The 27,433-nt window shown below is 42.3% G+C and overlaps 1 protein-coding gene across 1 annotated transcript in view; it reads right to left on the reverse strand.

The window, feature by feature from the left end:
• Positions 1-7,657, reverse strand: part of LOC129824900 (uridine diphosphate glucose pyrophosphatase NUDT14-like) — a 37,685-nt gene extending 30,028 nt beyond the window's left edge. Inside the window, exon 1 of the mRNA XM_055884455.1 lies at positions 7,477-7,657. Coding sequence (XP_055740430.1) covers positions 7,477-7,557 — 81 coding nt within the window. The 5' untranslated portion in view covers positions 7,558-7,657. The remainder of the gene's footprint in view (positions 1-7,476) is intronic.
• Between the last annotated feature and the right edge of the window lie 19,776 nt (positions 7,658-27,433).

Below are 27,433 nucleotides of genomic sequence, written 5' to 3' on the forward strand. Positions count from 1 at the left end.
GGCTGTCTGGATTGCCAAGCCCCACCAAACAGTGGCATGACAGGGTCCCATCAAGGTACAAAGTCTGCTGAGATCTCTGATGAAGTGAAGGCACTCCTAGACAACCGCTTGTACCGAAAGGGGATCATATCCATGTGCACTGTCCCTCTGATGCAGCTATCCCAACATCTGCTGCAGGGAGGTTACCCAGCGCTACACACTTTTTGACTAGGAGATATAAAGAGAAGCAGCAAGCAGATGAGACATTGGCTCGTGCTACCTATTATGTGGAAAGGAAACGGAGACCAATACATCGTGAAAGAGAACATGAAACAGTGGACGTGCAGAAACAATGGACGTGCAGAAAAATTTGAAAAATTTGGGAGAAGTTGGAATACAAGGATGGAAAACTGTACCGGAAATCAAAGGATAAAACAGGAAATAAGAGCTATCCGTTCATTGTAACTTTGTCCCTGAAGGCAGATGTGTTGAAAGGAACACATGATGATGCTGCATACCAAGGTCAAGCAAGAACGTTACACCTCAGACAGAGGTTATTTTGGGTTGGTATGGATGAACAAGTTAAAGACTAGGTCATGAGATGTAGACACTGTGTTGTGAGCAAGTCAAGAAGACTTGAGGCAAGAGCTCCTCTTCAATCGATTAAGACAAGTGCGCCACTCGAGTTGGTCTGTATCGATTTCTGTTCGGTCGTAGGATGGAGCGAGTATTGACGTACTAGTAGTAACAGACCATTTTACCAAAGTAGCTCACGCCTTCCCTTGTACAACTCAGACAGCAAAACAAGTTGCCCAGAAACTGGAACAACTTTTTCTGTATTTACGGTTTTCCTCAGCGTCTATTAAGTCACCAAGGGGCCAACTTTTAGAGCAAGCTGATAGCGCTAATGGACCTAGCATGAGTGAAGAAATCTCACACAACTCGGCATCAACCAATGTGCAAACAAAGATTTAATCGTACTTTCGGGAATATGATTCGAACCTTGCATCCACAGACTAAAGATAAATGGCCTCAGATGATACAAACTCTCACGTTCGCATATAACTGTAGATGAGATGACGGGGTTCGCCCCTTTTTACTTAATGTTTGGGCGGACCGCACAGCTATCGGTCGACACCATGTTTGGAAGTGTTCTGAGAGATGAGACCGTTTTGGGTTACAGCAAATTTGTAGACTCCTTTTAAAGAGATCTTCAGGAGGCCATGCGTGTTACACAGACAAACACATCAAAGGCACAGTAAAAAGCAGGCCAGAAAATATGACAAAGGTGAGAGGATGCACCCTGGAGGTCGGTGACAAAGTTCTCTTAGCCAACAAGAAAGAACGGGGCAAACGGAAATTGGCAGGTGTGGGGGAATCTACCATCTATGTCTTCAACTGGAGCAACCCAGATCTGCACATCTACAGAGTAGCCAACCCTTCCACAGACAAGGTCAAGGTTGTACAATTCAACTTCTTACTTCCTGTGAACTTTCTTTTGATTGGAGAGGCTGAAAAGGATACAACTGTTCCCTCCATCCTTTCAGAGGAGAGTTTTGCAGATGCCAGAACAATGAAACCAAACCCACTACCAGATGTGGATGGGGGCAGTGATCAGACTGTAGTCGCCTCCGGGTCCTTGTTGATAGGACAAGAGTGTAATGGAGAAACCGAGTCAATGGGAGATTCTGAAAGCGAGCAGGAATCTAGAACTAGTGACTCTGGTCACTTGGAGCATTACGAATTTCAGAGCAATAGCGACAGAGACTCAGCAGGAGACCCTTGCCACTGAGGATGATAGCTTGCAACACTTGGCTGATGAGATAGAAACGTCCTCTAAAAGCAGTCTGACTTTGCCCCAAGTGATCAAATTCAAACAAGCAAATCGGCCTTCCTTCAAGCTTTGTCAAGATGGTTGTTGATCATTGCCAGACAGCCATTTTCAAGCCTTGCCATAGACTTCAGCCGATTTGATTCAATATTGAAACTAGGCCACTCAGGAACATTCAACGTTGTCTTGGTAAGCAACTCAAGTATATTTGGCCTTGTATTTTAGGTTATTGTCCTGCTGAAAGGTGAATTCATCTCCCAGCAGACAAACAGGTTTTCCTCTAGGATTTTGCCTGTGCTTACCTCGATTCCGTTTCTTTTTTTACCCTGAACAACTCCCAAATCCTTAATGATTACAAACATACCCTTAACATGATGCATCCACAGTGAGTGGTACTCAGTGATGCATTGCTGGATTTGCCCCAAACATAGGACAAAAAAGTTAATTGCTTTGACACATTTTTTGCAGTATTACTTTTGTAAATTATTACAAATATTTTTGTAATATTTTTTTATTCTGTACAGGCTTCCTTCTTTTCACTCTGCCATTTAAGTTAGTGTTGTGGAGTACCTACAATGTTGTTGATCCATCCTCAGGTTTTCTAACATAGCCATTAAACTGTTTTAAAGTCACCATTGGCCTCATGGTGAAATCCCTGAGCGGTTTCCTTTCACTCCGGCAACTGAGCTAGGAAGGACACCTGTATCTTTGTAGTGACTGGGTGTATTGATGCACCATCCAAAGAGTAATTAATAACTTCACCATGCTCAAAGGGATATTCAATGTATTTTTTTTTACCCATCTACCAATTGGAAACCTCCCTGGTCTTTGTGGCTGAATCTGTGTTTGAAATTCACTGCCCAACTGAGGGACCTTATAGATAGTTGTATGTGTGGGGTACAGAGATGAGGTAGTCATTAATAAATCATGTTAAACACTATTATTGCACACAGTCCATGCAATGTATTATGTGATTTGTTAAGCAAATTTTTACACCTGAACTTATTTAGGTTTACCATAAAAAGGGGGTTGAATACTTGACTCAAAACATTTCAGCTTTTCATTGAATTTCTAAACAATTCCACAGCAAGTGACAAAAAAATGAAGTCCCTTTAAATTCTGTCTGTAACACCAAAATGTGGAAAAATAACAGTGTACCCGTACCCCTATTTTGATTGATATCTTGGACGCATAATTTCCTGTTATAAACTCTGATACCTCCTGCGCCTCGACCTGTTGCTTCAGCCTGTTTCTGAAGTTTTATTTTGTTCATGAGTGTGTGTGTCAACACCTGTTACCAACTAGCTAGAGCACGCTTCGCCTGGAACAACTAACTAATGTTTCAAGCGCTGTAGAAGCTGTGTTTATTACACGCTTGTTCCCGGAACAATATTGACAATCCGGATTTCCAATGCGGAAATAGTTTGCTAGCGGAGGATTAAGGGAATGAGGTGGCTATGCTTAGCAAGCAAATCTCAATTCGGCACGAACTTAAGGGGAAAACGCAAATTTGAACTTTCTCAGCTCCTGTGGCTGGACGTCGCTCGGGCCTGTTGTTTCTCCGCCTTCAATATATTATTATTACAGTCTTACCGTTGTCATTGTAGGAGTGGACATGATTGCATACCGCGCAACCTAGGCTACAGTTGTGAAAAAAATACAGCAGAATAGTTTTATATACAGACTAACAGTTACTAATTGGTAAATAATAACCCTGCTTTTTGTTCATTATTATGTAATCCCAAACAGGGTTCCACAGTGCGACCATTTTACTTGTTCAATGCAAAGACCGTTCAATGCTTGGCTGAGCGCTTGTAGGGTAGATGCCTGAGCTATAGCCTATATCAGACACGTTTCTTCTTTGTATGGGAAAAACACATTTCATGTAATTCTACTACACTTTATGATTGGAGACATTAACAATTTACAAGGTAGCCTACTCTGCTGACAATGACAAACAGATCAATAAAAACCACATTGTGAATATAATAGGCCTACGAAAAGGTGAGACAAATAGAATGACATCCATCTAAACTGGAGGAAATTATTGTCCAAAAACTTAAGTGGTACTGACCCAACAATGATAAAGACTGAATATGCGCAGTGCTCACGGGATTGAGATATGGCCGATGCTCTCTACTGGTGCCAATAAGAAGGCCTACTCTTAGGTCAATTAAGTTGAGAATTTTGGTAACTAAAAGACAGATTATAGTATTTTCCTTGTCTTCTCTTTACAGCCATTTGCTTTCCCGCAATTTAATTTAGAAATATTGCAATGTGCCTGGCTGGGACTCTACTTTTCACAACTCAACATCTATTTGGTATTTTCCCACACGCGCTGCCTTTCCTTGCAATTTAGAATCCACAACTTATTTATTTTTTTTAAAGCTAGAGTAAGCTAATGATTCTCTGTGTCCAAATCATGCTTTAGTAGCCTGTTTAAAAAAAAAAATATATATAAAAATATATATATATAGAGAGCAGTAGGCTATATAATTTGGGCAATTTAATTCAATTTATTTAGGGAAAGCTTCCCTAGATTATGGACACGCCGCCTATGTCAATCTACTATCCCCCATAGTAGAAAAGTTGAACTATTCTATTGGTCAGCTTGTCGATAAAATAATTGCCCAAACAGACTCCGGGACAGTTGTGGGACAATAGATCCCAAATTCATACAACCAGTAGGCCTAGGCTACATACAAATTTAAAAAGCAATGATTCTAATGCAACAGACCAGAACAATTTGCTTAAAATGTTGATAAACTATTTCTTAACATTATTAGCGCAGCAAAGGCAATAGGCTACATGTAAATGTGAATTTTGCTATCGGATAACGAAAGAAGTTGAAAAGCAACAGAACATGAGAGAAATAGGCTACTGGTTTCAAAGGCATATGGAAGTCTTTATAAAACTTACTTCCTCCATGGATATGGTTGGATTTTGCCTAGGCTACTTTGAAGCAAGGTAAAACATGGTTCATAACATGGAGTAAAACATTCAGGTGTCAAACAATTAAGTTGCTATAGTTTTCTAAATGCATACTGCCTCCAGATCATTGAAAAGTGGTGTTTGATGCGCTGAAACCTGCCTTACGTAACCTATGCATTTGAATGGTGAACGGGATGAACTTGATACGTTGCTAAATTTATAAACTAGCTATATATTTTTTTATAAAACTAGCTCTTTTTAATAATTGACAAAACTATTTTAATACACAATCGCATTTAGAATTGTTGAGCAATGATTTTCTGCTCAAAGGCTCTCCGTACGCTATGTACAACTGATAAATAAGATAAAGAATATACAAACTCACCAATTTAATCCCACTAAATGATGCAAATGAACCAATAGAACGATAAGCATAACCAGTCAAATGTATTTACATCAACTGGTATTTCCGTCAATGAATAGGCTAAAAAGCATTATTTCACAATGGGATTTTCCCTCTCATCCTGGACACTTGGCTGGTGCCAATTTTATTTATCAGCTTTTCTATTTATTTTTACAGCCAAAAGCCGGCTATTACCGGCTTACGGAAACCCACGGGCTCCTTGAAAAAAAGGTGCTTCTAGAGCGCTGCCAATTATATGTACACTGCTAGTACTCCTGGTGTGTGTGTGCACACGCACATACACACGCACACATCAATATATGTTAATGGTATGAACACCTTACTCTAAAAGAATGGGCTTAACATGCTGTATTTTTCTTTTGATTCCATACAGACTAATTAGCATATTAAATATATAATTTGCAAAGTTGTATAACAAGTTAATCAAATTTAATGAATTGTTACAAACTCAGTTTTGCATAAAGCATGAACATCTGTTAATATGACCACCCTACTTCAAATGATTGGCCCTAAATTACTGTAAATATGTATTCTGTAGTGCCTAATATAGCATTTTTATTTAATACTTTGTACTTTAATTTGAATCAATTTAATGACAATATGACCACCCTATCTTGAGATATTGGACAAAACATGTTGAATTAAAAAATCCAGACAGGTGATGGTGAAATTATTAACTAGGATTAACATTGACCTGTCCGCAACCTTGTTGGTCTCTTCAGATAACTTGAAAATAAGATCTCAGCAATGGCAAGTCCTATCTTCATGAAATCAAAAAAAGTGTTGTGTTCATGAGAAGCTTCTCTATAATAATACAAAGTATAACACCAGAACTAGAGTTTAATTTTGTCCTTTAACACCCTACTTAAAGTATCAAGTCTCTGCTATAACAACGGATGGAGAAGAAATGCCATACCAATAGGGCTCAGCAGTGGTCATTCAGCCTATGACTCACAAACACCTAAAGAGCAACAACGGGTCAGAGAAGCAGAACACTTCCACACTCAATGACAGGAAGCGTTAGGCCAGGACCACAAGCCCAGATGGGGAGAACACTTGGGACGGAAATATCTACAGGTGCCCTCCTGCCAAAACAGTGCCTAATGCCCTTCATGAAATCCACAGAAGGAGAAATGTCATTATCTCAGGAAAGGTTGAGTGAATGTGATGAAACGTTGCCCGCCCCAAAGGGTCTCACTGCCAAAGAAATCACAGCAGAACAATTCCACATTTCCTCTAGGAAAGTGTCAAAGGAGGCAATAGCCCAGCCTCTAGAAGTCTACATGCATGTCATTGATTGACCTGAGCATAGCTTTCGATCCAGAAAGTGGTAACAGCCTAATTCAAGAATGGCAACGACAACAAAATCTGGTTCCAATTGTGTTGTTTTAAGTAGCCAAATATGCATAGCCTAATTGCCTGTGACCAGAACTATTTCCTAATCAACAAACATACAATCAACCATAAAAGTACAGTCATCTTGAACATCACATTGCTAATGGCAATTAGTTCAAGTGTATCCATCTTCCAAACAAATAGCTACTGTACGTACCCTAAGAGGACAGTTACTAGTGGAATCAATATAGCTAACTAACTAGAAAGCTATCCTAACATGCATTTTATCTCCCGAGGGAATTTCCCTTTAGATTAAATACTCAGGTAGATTAACCTTTTCACATGATGATTTGTGGGCCATAAAATACTGGTGGGTTCTATACATAAGTGGACTTGTGTGGGTTCCATAGATATATTAAAATACATCACTGAAATTAAAATGGGTTTGCAAGCTCAGCACAGCACCAAACGCTCAACATCCGACCTCATAAAATCACTATCAAACTAGCAAGGCCATCTCTAGTTCGACACATCCCAACAAGGCCTGACATTACATGACTTGATAGCGAACGGTCACTTGCAACAACAACCACGGGGGAAATGTAGATATTTTAGCTAGGCATCAGGTTGTAAATTTCCAACACGCTTGCCAATTACTTCGCTAGGTTGCTAGTTAGCTAACGTTAATGTAAAGCGTGTGCTCATGAGACAGTAACCGACATGTTAGCTACTTGCCTGAATATCTACATTTTATGCTAAGAGAAAATATTTGGCGGCAGTGGTGAAGCAAAGTTAATATGGCTAAGTCCATAAGTATCACTGAAATGTGGTGTACTGTATTTTTATGAAGGTTATGCCGTTGATGCTGCACAATAAAGCAATGGGAAAATGAATGGGGGTTGGGCTACTAGCAAAAGAAATGAATGTGTCCGGGAATTCAGACTAGATATAACGCTAGTGAGCTATTTTGACTCACCTGGCTATATTGCACCCTGAATGGTTTCAGATAATTGGAGTTGGTGCACGGAACGACCTGGATATCGTTTATCTGCTCCATAGTTCAGACTGCTAGCTTTCCACCGGTGCTTATCTCACGTCAGATAGCACAAACCACAGGTAGTAGTGGAGAATGAGACAAATGCCTACGGTTCCCTAGTAAGGACAAAATACACTCGTTTTTAATTGGAAGTCTTCTTATTCTTCTTTTGTGAGATTTAACGGCGGTTGGCATCCAATTTGTTGCATTACCGCTACGTACTAGACTGGAGTACAACTCCCTTATACTTTGTTTGAAAAATGTAAATGTACTAAAAAAATACCCTACCATCTAACACTACACTCACTAATTTCTAAATTATATCAAATAAAATTAACACCACCCTTCTCCACTAATTAAATGTATTTATTCCTACCTCATGCCATCATTCTGAAAGGATGGGACATCACCACTTAACACACCCTGTAACTCTTCTGATGTCAAGTCTTGCACACCCAAATACCTCTCTGCATCTGCCACCACAACCTCAATTTTCTGCGACTTCCAGTACAGCTGATAACCATTACTATGAATGCAAAAAATCCAATCTTACTGAAATGTATATCAGTTTTTGGCCTATCCCTCTGTACTGGTATATCTCTACTACTCTCACCACTCCTCCCCCTTAACCCAACTTCCTCTACTTTCTTCACTAACTCAGCACATGACAACTACCGCACTACTCTAACCCTGGAAACCTCACCTGCCACTCTCGCACGGGACATTTCTGATCCCCAGCTCCATGGGCACCCCTACAATTAACACATTTCCCTACTTTCCCCAATACTACACATTCCTTTGTCTCATTCCTTTCTGCACATTTCTCACACCTTGGACCCTCCCTCCTACACAATGCTGCCACATACCCGTAAGCTTGGCACCTGTAACATTGTACTGTATTCGGCATATACGATCGTACAGGTTAACTTAAATATCCTGACTTCACTTTGTCAGGCAAAGACTCAACTTCTTTCAAATGAAAAGATAATGACTCTTCTGTTTCCCCACTCTCGCCACCCTGTTTGCGTGCGTCGCATCAAACGACGAGCATCAGATGCACAGGGAGTCTTTCCCCTCAGCTGGTCAACTTTTCTATTTACTGCTACCCCAGTTATCACTCCTTTCATTGGTGCCCTTTACTTGAGAATGAAACAATTCACTTTTCTTGCCCCCATTCGTTTTACTTCGAGCTCCCTCTGACCAACAGAAACACAAACAATTATCACTAGACCACTTCTGGTTACCCTCACCGACTCCACATTACCCAACTCTTTTTTCACCGACCGTGAAACCACAAATGGATCAGCCAAAAGGAAAGAGTCCACTTTTTCCATAAACTTCACTCCTACTTTCACAGACTCATCTTTTTCCTGATCCTCGGTTCATAACTCGGTCTCCGATATCTATACCACACCTACCACCTCCGATACTTCACACTAATTCACTTCCATTTCTCCTCCTGTCTTCAGCTCCCTCTGCTTACACGTTCTACCATTCTTCTTTAACAAACCATATCCCTTTTTTCCACCATTTAAAATCAAATCAAAGTTTATTTGTCATGTGCGCCGAATACAACAGGTGTAGACCTTACAGTGAAATGCTTACTTACAGGCTCTAACCAACAGTGCAATAAAGGTATTAGGTGAACAATAGGTAAGTAAAGAAATAAAACAACAGTAAAAAGACAGTGAAAAATAACAGTAGCGAGGCTATATACAGTAGCGAGGCTATAACAGTAGCGAGGCTACATACAGGCACTGGTTAGTCGGGCTGATTGAGGTAGTATGTACATGTAGATATGGTTAGAGTGACTATGCATATATGATAAAGGAAATTTTACTTTGTGAAGAAACAGTCTTGAAAATGTTCATCTTGACTTTGGTGTCATACCCAATCCTTGGTTCCTGCCTGAGTCTGGTAAAGATATAAGGGACCGTCATGACCTCCTCCTTTGGACCATCTGGCAGAAGTTAAGATAGGAGACGGAGCCAGACATGCCGGAACCAACCCTATGAACTATGTCTATGTAACGTGTCTGTAACCAATATATAAGAGAACTAATGGGACAGCCCCATCGGAGCTCCTGATCGACATGTGCACTTGGTGTATTGAGTTGGTTGGAACCTCTCCAACGCACTGACAATAAAGGATGATTAATTTAATATTGACTTTGAGTGTACCTGTGTAGTATTTCCACGACAGGACTAACAAAAATCAGTGGCAGTTTCCCAGACACAGATTAGGCCAAATATATATATAATTACTTCAGATGAAGATTCTCTATTTAGCTTTTTAGTCCAAGACTATGCTTAATCTGTGTCCTAAAAAAGCGGCCCCATAAAGCGTGTCATGCTATGCTATGCACCTATGCTTTATATTAGAATAAGATGGTAAGTTGAGCTCATTATTAACGCATGTCAGATTTTCAACACAGGTTTTATTTATTGGGTGGTGAGGGTTGGCGTTGTCACGCCCTGACCTTAGAGAGCCGTTTTATTTCTCTATTTGGTGAGGTCAGGGTGTGATGTGGGGTAGGCATTCTATGTTTTGTATTTCTTTGGTTTTGGCCGAGTGTGGTTCCCAATCAGAGGCAGCTGTCTATCGTTGTCTCTGATTGGGAATCATACTTAGGTAGCCTGTTTTCCCACCTATGTTGTGGGATCTTGTTTTTTTTGTTAGCTCTGTGAAGCCTGCAGAACGTGACGTTCGTTATTCCTGTTGTTGTTTTTGTTTGGTGTTCTGAGTATTAAAGATCATGAACACTTACCACGCTGCACCTTGGTCTACTTCTTCAGACGAGCGTTACAGGCGTGTGGCAGATCACTCAAGCGCTCCGGAGGCATCAGTAATATAAAACAAAGAGAAGAGAGAAAGCATGCTATAATACAGGGAAAAAAATGTCATGAGCCAATAAATAAAATAAAAGTACAAATAAAATACATTCTGTTACATATTTTGTTTGGAATTACTTTTTTTTGTTGACAAATGGTAGAAGTAGTCGTGGAATAAGGCAGAGAGGTGTTCGAGGTCTGTTCTGTTTCCTATTGGCATAATTAAGAGCTCTATTCAATCTGTATCGCTGAAGTGTTACTACGCAAAATAAATGTTAAGGTATTTTCCAATTGAGCCGACATCCACAGCATTTATCGTGAATGCAGTCTCCGCTAATGGGGGAACATTGCCTTTAAATTTCAATCACGCTGTAAAGCTGAACTTCCGCGATATGGATTGAAGAGACCCCTAAGACTCAATGTTGAAGCATTTATTAGGGTTTGTTTGTCACTTAAACTGAAGCAGGGGGAGGATGGATGCATACTTTTGACAACTTGAGCTAGATGGAAGACCATTGGAGCAGGGGTTTAGTGGTCGTGGCCACCAGGTCCTTCCCGAAGCCTTGACCTCGAGGACCTCAAGGTCATTGTCGGGGGCTGTTATCACCCCTGTTTAGCCAGCCAGTTTCAGTCCCTCCCCGACTGCATGCCGAAAGAGTTTGACTTCTTTTGTCTGGAAAATGGAGAACAGAATACAGGAGGTGCAGGTAAGCATTGGGTAAACAAGGGCGTTCACACTGCACCTTATCCCAGAGCTAAGAGCCTCAAACCTCAGCCCTTGACTAAGGAAGATTTTAGATCGGGGCTAAGCGAGTGTTCACAACGCCTAGAGTGCTCACTGTCCAATCACAAAAGCTACACTGTTATCTAATTTACATATGCTCGTGATGCCTGTGATGCATTCATACTTTCATCCTTCCAACCAAAATAATTTATTCTGTGCAAAAACATTGGTTGCTATGACTTTCAAAAATAGCTGCTATGCAGGCTGGCTAATGTCGTCTCAATAAAATCCTACTAAAGTTACAAAAACTCTACAGCTGGAAGGGGAGCAAACGCATAGAATTAAAATAGCCCAGTAATCATTTTATAGGATATCTATGAGCACTACATATTTGTCTGTTTTCATAGCTTTTCCATTGACATTTAATTGGATTCAGAGATTCAGAAAACATGCGTAGCATTCTTTTTAAATGGGAGAGATCGAATTTCAAAAGGTCAGACAGGCAGACACAAGGTTTATGCAAATCATCACTGTTGGAAATCAAATGCTAGACTAGAAGCAAGGGGAAATAATGTGTTGATAAATGTCAATGCTTATAACATCGGTCGCATGTTGTGTTTGTCCGTTAGCTCAGGGCTTTGGAAAGTGTGAATCCTTAGCCCAGGGCTAAAGCTTACCTCAGGGTTAACAAATGCTTGTGGGAACACAGTCTAATCTAGCCCAGGGCCATTCCACCTTTGGGCTAAGATAGCCCAGGGCTTAGAAAAATTCAGTGTGAAAAGGCATAAGGTGTGACCAATCCCCAATCAACTCCTAGCCCCCATGTCTACCTACTGTAAGAGGTGGGCAATCTTTCCCTGCAAGGGCTGGTTTGAGTGCAGGGTCCAATGGATTTAAGACTATGATTAGTTGTGAAGGGGTTAAACCAAGGCCTCATACCTTTTAAAGGGTTAATAAATTGTGTTATGATAAACCGTAAGGTCTCCTCTTTAGGAGACCTCTGTGTGTGTGTGTGTTAACCTCTCTGGGATATTCGGGGCGCAAGTGTCCCACCTCAACAACAGCCAGTGAAACTGCAGGGCGCCAAATTCAAAACAACAGAAATCCCATAATTAAAACTCCTCAAACATATAAGTATTTTGCACCATTTTAAAGATACACTTGTTGTAAATCCAGCCACAGTGTCCGATTTCAAAAAGGCTTTACGACAAAAGCACACCAAACGAATATGTTAGGTCAGTACCTAGTCATAGAAAAACACAGCCATTTTTCCAGCCAAAGAGAGGAGACACAAAAAGCAGAAATAGAGATAAAATTAATCACTAACCTTTGATGATCTTCATCAGATGAGACTCATAGGACTTCATGTTACACAATACATGTATGTTTTGTTCGATAAAGTTCATATTTATATCCAAAAATCTTAGTTTACATTGGCGCGTTATGTTCAGTAGTTCCAAAACATCCAGTGATTTTGCAGAGAGCCACATCAAGAAATACTCATAATAAACATTGCTAAAAGATACAAGTGTTATGCATGGAATTTTAGAACCACTTCTCCTTAATGCAACCGCTGTTTCCGATTTCAAAAAAGCTTTACCAAAAAAGCACACCATGCAATAATCTGAGTACAGCGCTCAGACAACAAAACAAGCTATAGAGATATCCACCATGTTGTGGAGTCAACAGAAGTCAGAAATAGCATTATAAATATTCACTTACCTTTGATGATCTTCATCAGAATGCACTCCCAGGAATCCCAGTTCCACAATAAATGTTTGATTTGTTCGATAAAGTCCATCATTTATGTCCAAATACCTTCTTTTTGTTTGCGCGTTTAGTACACAATCCAAACTCACGAGGCGCGGGCAAGTCCAGGCAAAATTTCAGACGAAAAGTCATATTACAGTTCGTAGAAACATGTCAAACGAAGTATAGAATCAATCTTTGGGATGTTTTTAACATAAATCTTCAATAATGTTTCAACCGGAGAATTCCTTTGTCTGTAGAAATGCGATGGAACGCAGCTAACTCTCACGTGAGAGCGAATGATCATACCACTCTGGCAGACCTCTGACTCATTCAGCTCTCATTCCCCCCTCTTTCACAGTAGAAGCATCAAACAAGGTTCTAAAGACTGTTGACATCTAGTGGAAGCCTTAGGAACTGCAATATGACCACATTTCCACTGTATCTTGGATAGGCAAAGAGTTGAAAAACTACAAAACTCAGATTTCCCACTTCCTGGTTGGATTTTTCCCAGGTTTTTGCCTGCCATATGAGTTGTTATACTCACAGACATCATTCAAACAGTTTTAGAAACTTCAGAGTGTTTTCTATCCAGATCTAGTAATTATATGCATATTCTAGCTTTTGGGCCTGAGTAGCAGGCAGTTTACTCTGGGCACCTTTTTATCCAAGCTACTCAATACTGACCCCCTGTCCCAAAGAAGTTAACACCTGTTTTGAGTGTTGAGCCCTTCAGACACTATCAGAAGGCGGAAACCGCCAATGCTCAGACTCCTCCTGTCTGGGCCCCACCTGGCTGTCTGAGGTTCTGAGAATACGACTGGTTTTCTGAACACAAGGCTGCCGCAGGCCTGATGAAAACAGCCACCTGTCAGAAGATGCTTAGACTTTTTCACCTTGTTATGACTCTATTCTTGTGATGAAAGGTCAAGTTTCGGTCAAAGCCACTTCTGAGCCTTTAATTGCTGACAAGATGGTTGCTGCTGTCAGGGGGAGGTTAGATTCATTAAAATGTTGTTGCCAGGGAAACTCACGCAAGGAGCACTGGGGAGGCTATATGAGTTACAGGATGTCTTGAATAAAGAACAGTATCATCTGCATAAAAATGAACATCTGCTGTTTCAATAAGATCCCCAATGTTGTTGATATACAAAATGAACAAAAGTGGGCCCAAAATAGAACCTTGCGGAACACCTGAGCACACCTCTATGGACTCAGATTTACAACCATCCGCCATTACACATTTCATAGGTCATTTATAAACCAATCTAGAGCATGACCAGTAATTCCACAACATTTTAACCTTTGCACTAACACAGCATGGTCCACGGTGTCAAAAGCCTTCGACAAATCAATAAAGACAGACAACACAATGCAACTTCTTATCAAGAGCACAGTGGATGTCATTTAAAACCTTCAATGTTGCTGAAACAGCTGTGGCCAGACCTAAAACCTGATTGCAATCCATTTAAGATGTTGTTTTCTTGGAAGTAGACGTTTAGCTGCCTACTAAACTAAGGACTCCAGTACCTTTGACAGTACAGACAATTTTGATATGGGTCGATAGTTGTCAAGTAGTGAAGGATCTCCATCTTTCAGGAGAGGCAGTACAAAAGCAGATTTCCATAACTTGGGAATTTTAACATCAAGCGTGAGGTAAAAAATACATGTTAAGGGGGAGCAATGATGTCTGCAGCTAGGTGTAGGTGGCGGGGACTAGTTCATCAGGGCCAGGGGATTTTTTCAAATAAATTTCTTTCAGGGCTTTACACACTTCTGAAACAGAGAAGGATGAAAAGGAGAACCTGGTGAAGGAGTGCACAGGGGTGTCAGGTAAATTCATAGGGGCTCAATTATACCTTTGACCTTTTCAAAGAAACGGCCTGCATCTAAAAAATGTTGATTCAAGGCTTTCAGAATGGAGGTTCTCTCAGTTACAATCTGTGTATCGACCAACAATTGTTTGGGAAGCTGTGTATCTTTTTTGCACCCTTCACTACTTGCCAAAATTTGGATGGATTATTTACATTTTGTGATGTAGATTTCAGGTGGTGGTCTGCTTTCAATTTACGGATCATAGCCACACCCATATTTCAAAGATGTTTAAAAGCCTTCCAATCATCTGCCAAACCAGTCCATCTTGCTTTAGCCCACATAGCATTTTGTTCCCATTTTTGTAAGTTCCTTAGTAAACCAAGGGTTCTCTCTGCCTTTAATCCTGAATTTTTTAAAAAGGGGCATGCCTATTGCATACATCCTGGAATCCGTTGTGGAAGTAAGAAAATGCTAGTTCAACATCAGGTAATTAATTCCATTCTATTCCATTCAATGCCAGATGCATAATGTAAAAGACCTTGAATATCAAACCGCTTCCAGTTTCTTTTCGTAATAACACGTGGAGATTTCTTAGGAATGTTACCATCTCTCACACAGGCAATAGCACAGTGATCACTTATGTCATTTGCAAAAATACCAGAAGCATTAAAATGATGAGGAGTATTGGTTAAGATCAAATCAATCAAAGAGGATTTCAGAGGATATTTTATATTCAACCTAGTTACACTGTTGACAATCTGAGTGAGATTGTAGGTATTGCACAGACTTCTAAGTTGATCAGAGCTAGATGTTAGCCAGTCCTGATTCAGATCACCCATCAGGACAAACTCAGAATAACAATTTGAAAATACAATCCAGAGAGCCAACAGTAGCAGATGGAGGTCTAAAACAACAAGATACAACAACATTTAAAGATAAGCCAAGGTTAAGGTTCAAAGACAGATATTTAAATTGCTTAGGTTTAGTAACAGAAGTCAGAACGACCACCGAGAACTTGTCTTTTACATATACAGCAACCCCACCACCCTTAGATTTACGATCTGTACGAAAGACATTGTAACCATTTATGCCAATATTTTTGTCATTAATAGATTTTTTAAGCCAGGTTTCACAATGCATAAATACACCAGGGTCGGCAGTTTTTATCCATATATTCACAAAATCAAGCTTCGGCAGAAGACTTCTTACATTTATATGCAAAAACTTCAGGCCACTCTGACTACTTAATTCGGCAGGGGTAAGAATGTCAGGACCTGGATTAGACTGGACATTTCCAGACAATAGAAGCAGTAAAATAATGGCAAGTCTAGATCTAGGGTTACAACATTTGGATTTACAGACAGCAATTGAACGAGAATCCATAGTCACCAGAGTCTTTAACACAACATATTTCAGGAGATGTGTGAAGTCCAGAGACATGGGTAAGTACCAAGAGAGCAGTCCTGACATGTAAGCGCAAGAGTCCGATTTCTCCCATATTGTTCGGGAGAAATGTGCATAGTTCTCATGTGCATTTCCGGCGCAAGCGTGGGGTTTCTCACAATACTCGAGGGAGAAACAATCATATATTTCCTCATTCACAGTGCAACGGGCTCCAAAAGTATCGGCAACATTGTAAAAGCCAAGAGTAGACAGCAAAATGAACAACAGCATCATGTTTGTTAAATGCCCTAAAAGTCACTAATCAAATAGTTCAAACGCTGATCAATAAAAAGTCAGCGATGTAGGCAAACAAAGGTCTAGGGAGAGAGAGAGAAAGTAGCGAGGGCACCTGTACAAGAATGGGAGAGACAGACCAGGGCAGGCGGCAGGCAGAGAGATCAGTTCTCTGGCCAACAGCACACATGGATCGCACTGTATCAATGACAACAAATAGCCTCCATCATGGAGGTGCCAGCGAATGCAGCCACGGCAGAGATCTGCAAACTCACAGACGACCATGCAGTAGCCTGTCCGTGTCATGTTTTGTCTTTGATCATCATGTCTTGTCCCTGTGCTTCCCTCTGCTGGTCTTATTAGGTTCTTTCCCTCTTTCTATCCCTCTTTCTCCTCCTCCCTCTCTTCCTCTCCCGCTCTCTCTCTCTATCGTTCCGTTCTTGCTCCCAGCTGTTTCTCATTCTCCTAACGACCTCATTTACTCTTTCACACCTGTCCCCTATTTTGCCCTCTGATTAGAGTCCCTATTTCTCCCTCTGTTTTCCGCTTCTGTCCTTGTCGGATTCTTGTTTGAGGTTTGCTGTTCTGTGTCCTTGTTCCGCCCTGTCGTGTTTTTGCCTTCGTCAGATGCTGCGTGTGAGCAGGTGTCTATGTCAGCTACGGTCTGTGCCTTCCTGAAGCGACCTGCAGTCTGTGGTCGCGTCTCCAGTCGTCCCTCTCTACTGACGAGAGGATTTCAGTTTCCTGTTTTGGATTTACCTTTGATAATATCCAGGAGAATCATTGTTTGTTTAAGACTGGAATAAAGACTCTGTTTTTATTACGTCGCTTTTGGGTCCTCCTTCATCAGCATAACAGAAGAATCCGACCAAGAATGGACCCAGCGACTACGGATTCTCGCAACACTGCCGTCAAGATCCAGGGAGCAATGCTCGGCAGACACGAGCAGGAATTGTCTGCTGCTCGTCATGCCGTTGAGACCCTGGCCGCTCAGGTCTCCGATCTCTCAGGACAGTTTCAGAGTCTTCGTCTCGTACCACCAGCTACTTCCTGGTCTTCCGAGTCTCCGGAACCTAGGGTTAATAACCCACCATGTTACTCTGGGCAGCCCACTGAGTGTCGCTCCTTTCTCACCCAGTGTGATATTGTGTTCTCTCTCCAGCCCAACACATACTCTGGAGAGAGAGCTCGGATCGCTTACGTCATATCACTCCTTACTGGTCGGGCTCGGGAGTGGGGCACAGCTATCTGGGAGGCAAGGGCTGAGTGTTCTAACGTTTATCAGAACTTTAAGGAGGAGATGATACGGGTTTTTGATCGTTCAGTTTTTGGGAAGGAGGCTTCCAGGGCCCTGGCTTCCCTATGTCAAGGTGATCGATCCATAACGGATTACTCTATAGAGTTTCGTACTCTTGCTGCATCCAGTGACTGGAACGAGCCGGCGTTGCTCGCTCGTTTTCTGGAGGGACTCCACGCTGAGGTTAAGGATGAGATTCTCTCCCGGGAGGTTCCTTCCAGCGTGGACTCTTTGATTGCACTCGCCATCCGCATAGAACGACGGGTAGATCTTCGTCACCGAGCTCGTGGAAGAGAGCTCGCGTTAACGGTGTTTCCCCTCTCCGCATCTCAACCATCCTCTCCCATCGGCTCAGAGACTGAGCCCATGCAGCTGGGAGGTATTCACATCTCGACTAAGGAGAGGGAACGGAGAATCACCAACCGCCTTTGCTTCTATTGCGGTTCTGCTGGACATTTTGTCATGTCATGTCCAGTTAAAGGCCAGAGCTCATCAGTAAGCGGAGGGCTACTGGTGAGCGCTACTACTCAGGTCTCTCCATCAAGATCCTGTACTACCTTGTCGGTCCATCTACGCTGGACCGGTTCGGCTGCGTCCTGCAGTGCCTTGATAGACTCTGGGGCTGAGGGTTGTTTTATGGACGAAGCATGGGCTCGGAAACATGACATTCCTCTCAGACAGTTAGGGAGGCTCACACCCATGTTCGCCTTAGATGGTAGTCCTCTCCCCAGTATCAGATGTGAGACACTACCTTTAACCCTCACAGTATCTGGTAACCACAGTGAGACCATTTCCTTTTTGATTTTTCGTTCACCTTTTACACCTGTTGTTTTGGGTCATCCCTGGCTAGTATGTCATAATCCTTCTATTAATTGGTCTAGTAATTCTATCCTATCCTGGAACGTTTCTTGTCATGTGAAGTGTTTAATGTCTGCTATCCCTCCTGTTTCTTCTGTCCCCTCTACTCAGGAGGAACCTGGTGATGTGACAGGAGTGCCGGAGGAATATCATGATCTACGCACGGTCTTCAGTCGGTCCAGAGCCAACTCTCTTCCTCCTCACCGGTCGTATGATTGTTGTATTGATCTCCTTCCGGGGACCACTCCCCCTCGGGGTAGACTATTCTCTCTGTCGGCTCCCGAACGTAAGGCTCTCGAGGATTATCTGTCTGTTTCTCTCGACGCCGGTTCCGTGGTGCCTTCTTCCTCTCCCGCCGGAGCGGGGTTTTTCTTTGTTAAGAAGAAGGACGGTACTCTGCGCCCCTGCGTGGATTATCGAGGGCTGAATGACATAACGGTTAAGAATCGTTATCCGCTTCCCCTTATGTCGTCAGCCTTCGAGATGCTGCAGGGAGCCAGGTTCTTTACTAAGTTGGACCTTCGTAACGCTTACCATCTCGTACGCATCAGAGAGGGGGACGAGTGGAAAACGGCGTTTAACACTCCGTTAGGGCATTTTGAATACCGGGTTCTGCCGTTCGGTCTCGCTAATGCTCCAGCTGTCTTTCAGGCATTAGTTAATGATGTACTGAGAGACATGCTGAACATCTTTGTTTTCGTTTACCTTGACGATATCCTGATTTTTTCACCGTCACTCGAGATTCATGTTCAGCACGTTCGACGTGTACTCCAGCGCCTTTTAGAGAATTGTCTCTACGTGAAGGCTGAGAAGTGTGCCTTTCATGTCTCCTCTGTCACTTTTCTCGGTTCTGTTATTTCCGGTGAAGGCATTCAGATGGATCCCGCTAAGGTCCAGGCTGTCAGCGATTGGCCCGTTCCTAAGTCACGTGTCGAGTTACAGCGCTTTCTCGGTTTCGCTAATTTCTATCGGCGTTTCATTCGTAATTTCGGTCAAGTGGCTGCCCCTCTCACAGCTCTGACTTCTGTCAAGACTTGCTTTAAGTGGTCCGGTTCCGCCCAGGGAGCTTTTGATCTCCTCAAGAAGCGTTTTAAATCCGCCCCTATCCTTGTTACTCCTGACGTCACTAAACAATTCATTGTCGAGGTTGACGCTTCAGAGGTGGGCGTGGGAGCCATTCTGTCCCAGCGCTTCCAGTCTGACGATAAGGTCCATCCTTGCGCTTACTTTTCTCATCGCTTGTCGCCATCGGAACGCAACTATGATGTGGGTAACCGCGAACTGCTCGCCATCCGCTTAGCCATAGGCGAATGGCGACAGTGGTTGGAGGGGGCGACCGTTCCTTTTGTCGTTTGGACTGACCATAAGAACCTTGAGTACATCCATTCTGCCAAACGACTTAATGCACGTCAAGCTCGTTGGGCGTTGTTTTTCGCTCGTTTCGAGTTCGTGATTTCCTATCGTCCGGGAAATAAGAACACCAAGCCTGATGCTTTATCCCGTCTCTTTAGTTCTCCTGTGGCTTCTACCGACCCCGAGGGGATTCTCCCTGAAGGGCGTGTTGTCGGGTTGACTGTCTGGGGAATGGAGAGACAGGTAAAGCAAGCACTCACTCACACTGCGTCGCCGCGCGCTTGTCCTAGTAACCTTCTGTTCGTTCCTGTCTCTACTCGTCTGGCTGTTCTTCAGTGGGCTCATTCTGCCAAGTTAGCTGGCCACCCCGGCGTTCGGGGTACGCTTGCTTCTATTCGCCAGCGGTTTTGGTGGCCTACTCAGGAGCGGGACACGCGCCGTTTCGTGGCTGCTTGTTCGGACTGCGCGCAGACTAAGTCAGGTAACTCTCCTCCTGCCGGTCGTCTCAGACCGCTTCCCATTCCTTCTCGACCATGGTCTCACATCGCCTTAGACTTTATTACCGGTCTGCCTTCGTCTGCGGGGAGGACTGTGAGAGCCGCCAATAAACGTAGGATTAAGAGTCCTAGGTATTGTCGCGGTCAGAGAGTGTGGCTTTCCACTCGTAACCTTTCCCTTACGACAGCTTCTCGCAAGTTGACTCCGCGGTTCATTGGTCCGTTCCGTGTCTCTCAGGTCGTTAATCCTGTCGCTGTGCGACTGCTTCTTCCGCGACATCTTCGTCGCGTCCACCCTGTCTTCCATGTCTCTTGTGTCAAGCCTTTCCTTCGCGCCCCCGTTCGTCTTCCCTCCCCCCCTCCCGTCCTTGTCGAGGGCGCACCTATTTACAAGGAACGGAGGATCATGGACATGCGTTCTCGGGGACGTGGTCACCAGTACTTAGTGGATTGGGAGGGTTACGGTCCTGAGGAGAGGAGTTGGATTCCATCTCGGGACGTGCTGGACCGTTCGTTGATTGATGATTTCCTTCGTTGCCGCCAGGGTTCCTCCTCGAGTGCGCCAGGAGGCGCTCGGTGAGTGGGGGGGTACTGTCATGTTTTGTCTTTGATCATCATGTCTTGTCCCTGTGCTTCCCTCTGCTGGTCTTATTAGGTTCTTTCCCTCTTTCTATCCCTCTCTCTCCTCCTCCCTCTCTTCCTCTCCCGCTCTCTCTCTCTATCGTTCCGTTCTTGCTCCCAGCTGTTTCTCATTCTCCTAACGACCTCATTTACTCTTTCACACCTGTCCCCTATTTTGCCCTCTGATTAGAGTCCCTATTTCTCCCTCTGTTTTCCGCTTCTGTCCTTGTCGGATTCTTGTTTGAGGTTTGCTGTTCTGTGTCCTTGTTCCGCCCTGTCGTGTTTTTGCCTTCGTCAGATGCTGCGTGTGAGCAGGTGTCTATGTCAGCTACGGTCTGTGCCTTCCTGAAGCGACCTGCAGTCTGTGGTCGCGTCTCCAGTCGTCCCTCTCTACTGACGAGAGGATTTCAGTTTCCTGTTTTGGATTTACCTTTGATAATATCCAGGAGAATCATTGTTTGTTTAAGACTGGAATAAAGACTCTGTTTTTATTACGTCGCTTTTGGGTCCTCCTTCATCAGCATAACAGTCCGGGTATCAGCCTACTCAGTGAATAGATGTGTGTAGTAGATGTGTCGTGTTTCGATACAAAACAAAAAGACTGAACGACTGGGTCGAAGTGGCCGAAGTTGAATGTAAATGATGTCCATGAATTGCCCGGACCACAACTTCAGTGCTTGAAGGAGCTGGCAGTTTTGGCAGTTTGCCTTGAAGAATGGGCAAAAATCCCAGTGGCTAGATATGCCAAGCTTATAAAGACATTTCCCAAGAGACTTGCAGCTGTAATTGCTGCAAAAGGTGGCTCTACAAAGTGTAGAGATGTGCAGTACCAGCAAATATTCTGCCACTTTAGGCAGTGTCTTATCCAGCTGGCCGTTCACCGCAGACAGGACAAGCCCATCACCATCTTCACAAATAGCCTCAGCTTCCCCAGCTGAGGGCTGCGTTTACACAGATAGCCCAATTCAGAACTTTTTTTTCACACAAATAGACTGCAGTTCCGCTTTTTGCGTCAAGTCGACACGAGTACCTCAATATTGTAAACAATCTCTAGAGCGGCAGCGTTGCGATGACTGGGTCTAGAAGGCACCAATGTAACCGGTAACTGTACTGCACCGCTGTAGCTCTGTGTAGTGTGTGATTGATTGAGACTAAAGACGTGGACTTCGGAAATCAGGTTGTTTTAATGTATCAGAATTCTCTCTCTGCATCCAAAAGAAACGACAAACCATTTGTAGAGCACACATATGTTCTGCCAATTGTCGCCTCTTTCTATAACAGACGCACAATACAAAGAACTGGGGTCAGTCGAGGAGCTTGCCATCGTTCACACATACAATACCTTAGTTAAGGCTAATTCGTTAGCTACTTTTTGTCGTCAGCTCAATTAGCTAGCTATCTGTTGAAAAACTTAGCTGGATAGCCGAGTTACATTTTTTTCTCCAATTTATAGAAGATGGACATTTCTTCATGAGAAAGAGGGCGAAAGATGCAACTCAGCAGACACAGTGACGGTTGTTTTATTTGCAGGAGTAATTGAATAGATTGTGTGTGTGTATGTGTGTTTACAATACAATTACTTAGCATCTACAGTAGCCATATAGATGGATTGGCTGGCAACGTCACGAGAACGATGTGCGGGCTTCCATGGGGCAGAAGTCATTCAGTGTGTTGTGATTCTGGATGGCCAGACTGCTAGCAAGAATGACACTGCCATGTAGGGAATCATAAGTGGCTTATTTCAGCATGTTTCATCATGTTATTGATACCATGTCTTGTTGAGGTGTTTTGACTGATTTCATGTCAATGCAAATATGTGACTCGTTTCAGGAAACTAGGCATTTGTCGCTGGTCACTACATCGCACGACAGCCATTTAATTATTATATATTTTTTTATGCCTTTTTGGCAGAATTGCCTTCTGGAACACGTGAACTTTGATGTGCCTTAATAACAGACTTATACGCCGTCTATAAATATGAATAAAATTTGTATATTACGAGCCTTGTTGGTTTAGCCACAGAAAAAATGAGCAACCTTCCCGCTAGCCATGATTGCCTGAGATAATGAGTGGGCTGGACATGCCGAGAGATGAGTTCGGATTGGTCTGCCATATAGCACAGTTCTATCTATTTGAGCTGGTCAGTATGTGTTGGTAATCCTGTCTAATGCAGCTTTATTTTTAAATGTATTGCATAGTAGGACTGCATAAGTGTTGCTCTCCACTTTCTGGAGGACCGAGTTTTGAAATCAGTGGAATTAGAGTATGACAGCTGAGGAGATGGAGAAAACACCTGTCTCCAGATTACATCTTCAAACTAAGGTCAACCATGGCATCCGTGACAGGGAGCTCTGTGTCTCAGCTTTTATCCAATGCAAAAAAACACAATTTCAAATTTTGCTACCTAAGACCGAATCAAGGCGGTCGGTCACATATGGCAAGTATTTGCTAGCTAGCTAACCAACAACTGTAACAATGTATTTGAAACAACAATTGGTCATTGTGCAAATGTATTTGTTTTCAATACACATTGGAGAAGAAATGTAGCTTACATGTTGTCAACAATCTAAGCCAACCTCATCGGTTTTTCCCCGTGGTTGCACGCATGTCGATTTTGTTGCTGAAGTGACAGAGAGAGAGAACACAGGTATTGAGGTTAGTGAAGGGTAAGACAGTTGAATGTTAATGAGGTTTAAGATTGAGTGAACTGCTAACATTATTATGGAACAGAAATTATCCCAGATTTTACTTTTTTAGCTAGATTCAGGTAAACATTATTTGCCTGTTGTTCATATTGCCTGTGTGTGTGTGTGTGTGTGTGTGTGTGTGTGTGTGTGTGTGTGTGTGTGTGTGTGTGTGTGTGTGTGTGTGTGTGTGTGTGTGTGTGTGTGTGTGTGTGTGTGTGTGTGTGTGTGTGTGTGTGTGTGTGTGTGTGTGTGTGTGTGTGTGTGTGTGTTTGTCTGTTCAGAATACTCCATATTGCTATGGCACTGATACTATGCCATCTCTGTAATAATATAGGAGATCCAGGAAAGCAGAACTTCAGACGAGGAAGAGAGGGGAGCAGACAGGACAGAGAGAGAACACAGAGAAAGGGGAGCAGACAGGACAGAGAGAGAACAGAGAGAGGGGAGCAGACAGGACAGAGAGAGAACACAGAGAGAGGGGAGGCCCACACAAGACAAACATGTCATATTCCTCTCAAGCCAGAGAAAGTAGTTCTTGCTTAACATTATCTCTCAAAAAAAGAAAGATGCCACTTCTGACACGTCCTGTGTGTATAAACTGTTAGACCCCGATATGTTTCCATCACTGAAGGCAATCATACAGGCCGCGCTGACCATCCCAGTTAGCAGCTGTGAGAGGTCTTTCAGTGCATTAAGAAATCTACGTGCCTGGTTTAGGAGCCCAATGACCCAAGATAGAATGCATCATGACAAAGATATAGATAATAACACGCTTGGGGAAGAGATAAACAGGTTTGCATCTACAGTTTTATTTCTAATCTTTATTGATGGACTAACATCCTAGTACTGTGTAATATAACTCGCAAACATGTGAATATTTAGTTGGAGAATGGATTGTCTGCTGGTATGTACATGTGTGTAAAATTGTGAAGTGTTGTTACTACAGCGGGTTGGAGGTGGTGTTTTTGTGTAATTAAATACTCCACAGTTGTATTACAAGCCTACTGCTAATGTGATTTTACGCAGTTCCAACATAATCCAAAGGATGGCAGCCTAAATTCTCAATCCCGCTACATTGCGTGTAACTAGAACATCATTTCATGCAAACCATTAATTTGTGGTTTAGGCTGCTACCATTTGGATTATGTTGGAACTGCGCAGCATGACAAACTCAAATGATTTAGCTGTAATGTGACCATCAAACATTTTTTTATTGCCAATCAAATATTGGACATGGTTTATAAAAACATTGCAACAAAATTATAAATACTTTTTCGAACAATTTTTCTTCATGGCAAATTACGATATATTTATGCACTTGTACTTGTAATTTGTACTTGCTAATAGAATTGTATAAATATTATTAACACCATATTCCATGGTTTTACGGAACATAATCCTTTTCATTAATATTGACAAGTGTTAATTATTAGGCATCAGGAAAGCACAGAGTATGGAACAAAGCAGTGAGATATGTAACATAGTGTTATATTTCTGCTAAATGCAAGGCCAAGAGTGCGAGGCACTTAATTGCAGTCAGGCAGGGATCAAATTTTCCCCCATTCAGAGAATGGGGAAATGGATCAGCAAAGTGTTGACTGGGTGAGTGTGCAGGAGTGCTGGCAGCTGGGGAATGTCCCTATCGGCCAAGCTCACTTGGTACTGAAAGAAGATATGAGTGCGTCCCAACATAGTGCACTACTTTTAAACACTATTCCCTACATAGAGCACCAATTTTTGCTAGGGCTAAAGTTTTTTAAAAAGCACTATAACGGGATTAGGGTGAAATTTGGGATGCGCAGATCAAATTTCCATGATACGTTTCCCATGACCCAATCAATTGTACAGATTGAAAGACAGGCTATGGACCTTTGCTGTACAATCTTGTTGAAAAGTGTTTCATTATTTGTTTTAAAGTATTTCATTTTGAGTATATGTTTACATAAAATAGGCCTAGGTTTCTGAATTGTGGTTGAGAGGAAAAATGCCAACACCTTGTTCTGTATAGTGCCAATTGCAGGGATTTGAAGTAGTGTTTGTGTTGTTGATGTTTTCAGCCTTAGAGAAACAGAGACTTTGTATCCACTGAAAGTGGTTGCCAGACCAGCAACTCACCAGTAAACATGATACATTTTATAAATAGAGTGGAGAGACATGACTGCTCCTCAAAATACTTACTTTATTTTGCTACTACTCAGTGGTGTGAAGTACTTAAGTAAAAATACTTTAAAGTACTACTTAAGTCATTTTTTTCAGTATCTGTACTTTACTATTTCTATTTTGGTGAACTTTTACTTACACCCCACTACATTACTAAAGAAAATAATGTACTTTCCATACATTTTGCCTGACACCCAAAAGTACTCTTTACATTTTGAATGCTTAGCAGGACAGGAAAATTGTGTAATTCATTTACTAAAATAGGAAATCCCTGGTCATCCCTACTGCATCTGATCTGGCGGACTCATTAAACACAAATGCTTTGTTTGTAAATTATGTCTGAGTGTTGGAGTGTGTCACGCCCTGGCCTTAGTATTCCTTGTTTTCTTTATTATTTTAGTTAGGTCAGGGTGTGACATGGGGAATGTATGTGTTTTTGGATTGTCTAGAGGTTTGTAGGTTAAATGGGTCAGTTTCTTGTCTAGGGGTTTTGTATGTCTATGGCTGCCTAGATTGGTTCTCAATTAGAGGCAGCTGTGGTTCACTGTCTCTGATTGAGAGCCATATTTAAGGCAGCCATAGGCATTGGGTTTTGTGGGTAATTGTCTATGTAGAACGTTTGTAGCGTTTGTATTGCACTTACGTTTGTAGCTTCACGGTCGTTTGTTTCGTTTTGTTATAAGTGTTTGTTTCGTGTTTCACTCGTCTCAAATAAAAGAGATGTATTTTTCACACGCTGTGCCTTGGTCCACTCATTATCCTCAAGACGATCGTGACAGTGTGCCCCTGGCTATCCGTAAATTTAAAAAAACAAGAAAATCGTGCGGTCTGGTTTGCTTAATATAAGGAAATTTGAAATTATTTATATACTTTTACTTTTGATACTTAAGTATATTTAAAACCAAATACTTTTTTTACTTTTACTCAAGTAAGATTTTACTGGGTGATTTTCACTTGAGTCATTTTCTATTAATTAATCTTTACTTTTACTCAAGTATGACAACTGCAGTGCTAATTCCAAAAAGTTTGGGCACACTGTAAAGGGATACTGTAAAGACCATGGAGAATAAGAGTACCTCATCCCAGCTGCCCACTGCACTGAGACTAGGAAACACTGTCACCACTGATAAATCTACGATAATCGAGAATTTCATTAAGCATTTCTCTACGGCTGGCCATGCTTTCCACCTGGCTACCCCAACCCCCAAGCTCTGCACCCCCGCAGCAACTGGCCCTAGCACCCCTCCCTCACTAACTTTCAGCGTCAGCTGTCACAGCAGTTTACCGATCACTGCAGCTGTACACAGCCCATCTGTAAATAGCCCATCCATCCTACTACCTACCTCATCCCCATATTAGTTTTTGTTTTTCTACTCTTTTGCACACCAGTATTTCTACTTGAAAATCCTAATCTGCACATATTTCACTCCAGTGTAAATTGCTAAATTGTAATTACTTCGCCACTATTGGCCTATTTATTGCCTTACCTCCGTTCTTCATTTGCACACACTGTATAACGATTTTTCTATTGTGTTATTGACTGTAAGTTTGTTTATTCCATGTGTAACTGATGTTGTTTTTGTCGCACTGCTTTGTTTTATCTTGGCCAGGTCGCAGTTGTAAATAAG

The sequence above is a fragment of the Salvelinus fontinalis genome, chromosome 27 (genome assembly GCF_029448725.1).
Source record: "Salvelinus fontinalis isolate EN_2023a chromosome 27, ASM2944872v1, whole genome shotgun sequence".
NCBI lineage: Eukaryota > Metazoa > Chordata > Actinopteri > Salmoniformes > Salmonidae > Salvelinus > Salvelinus fontinalis.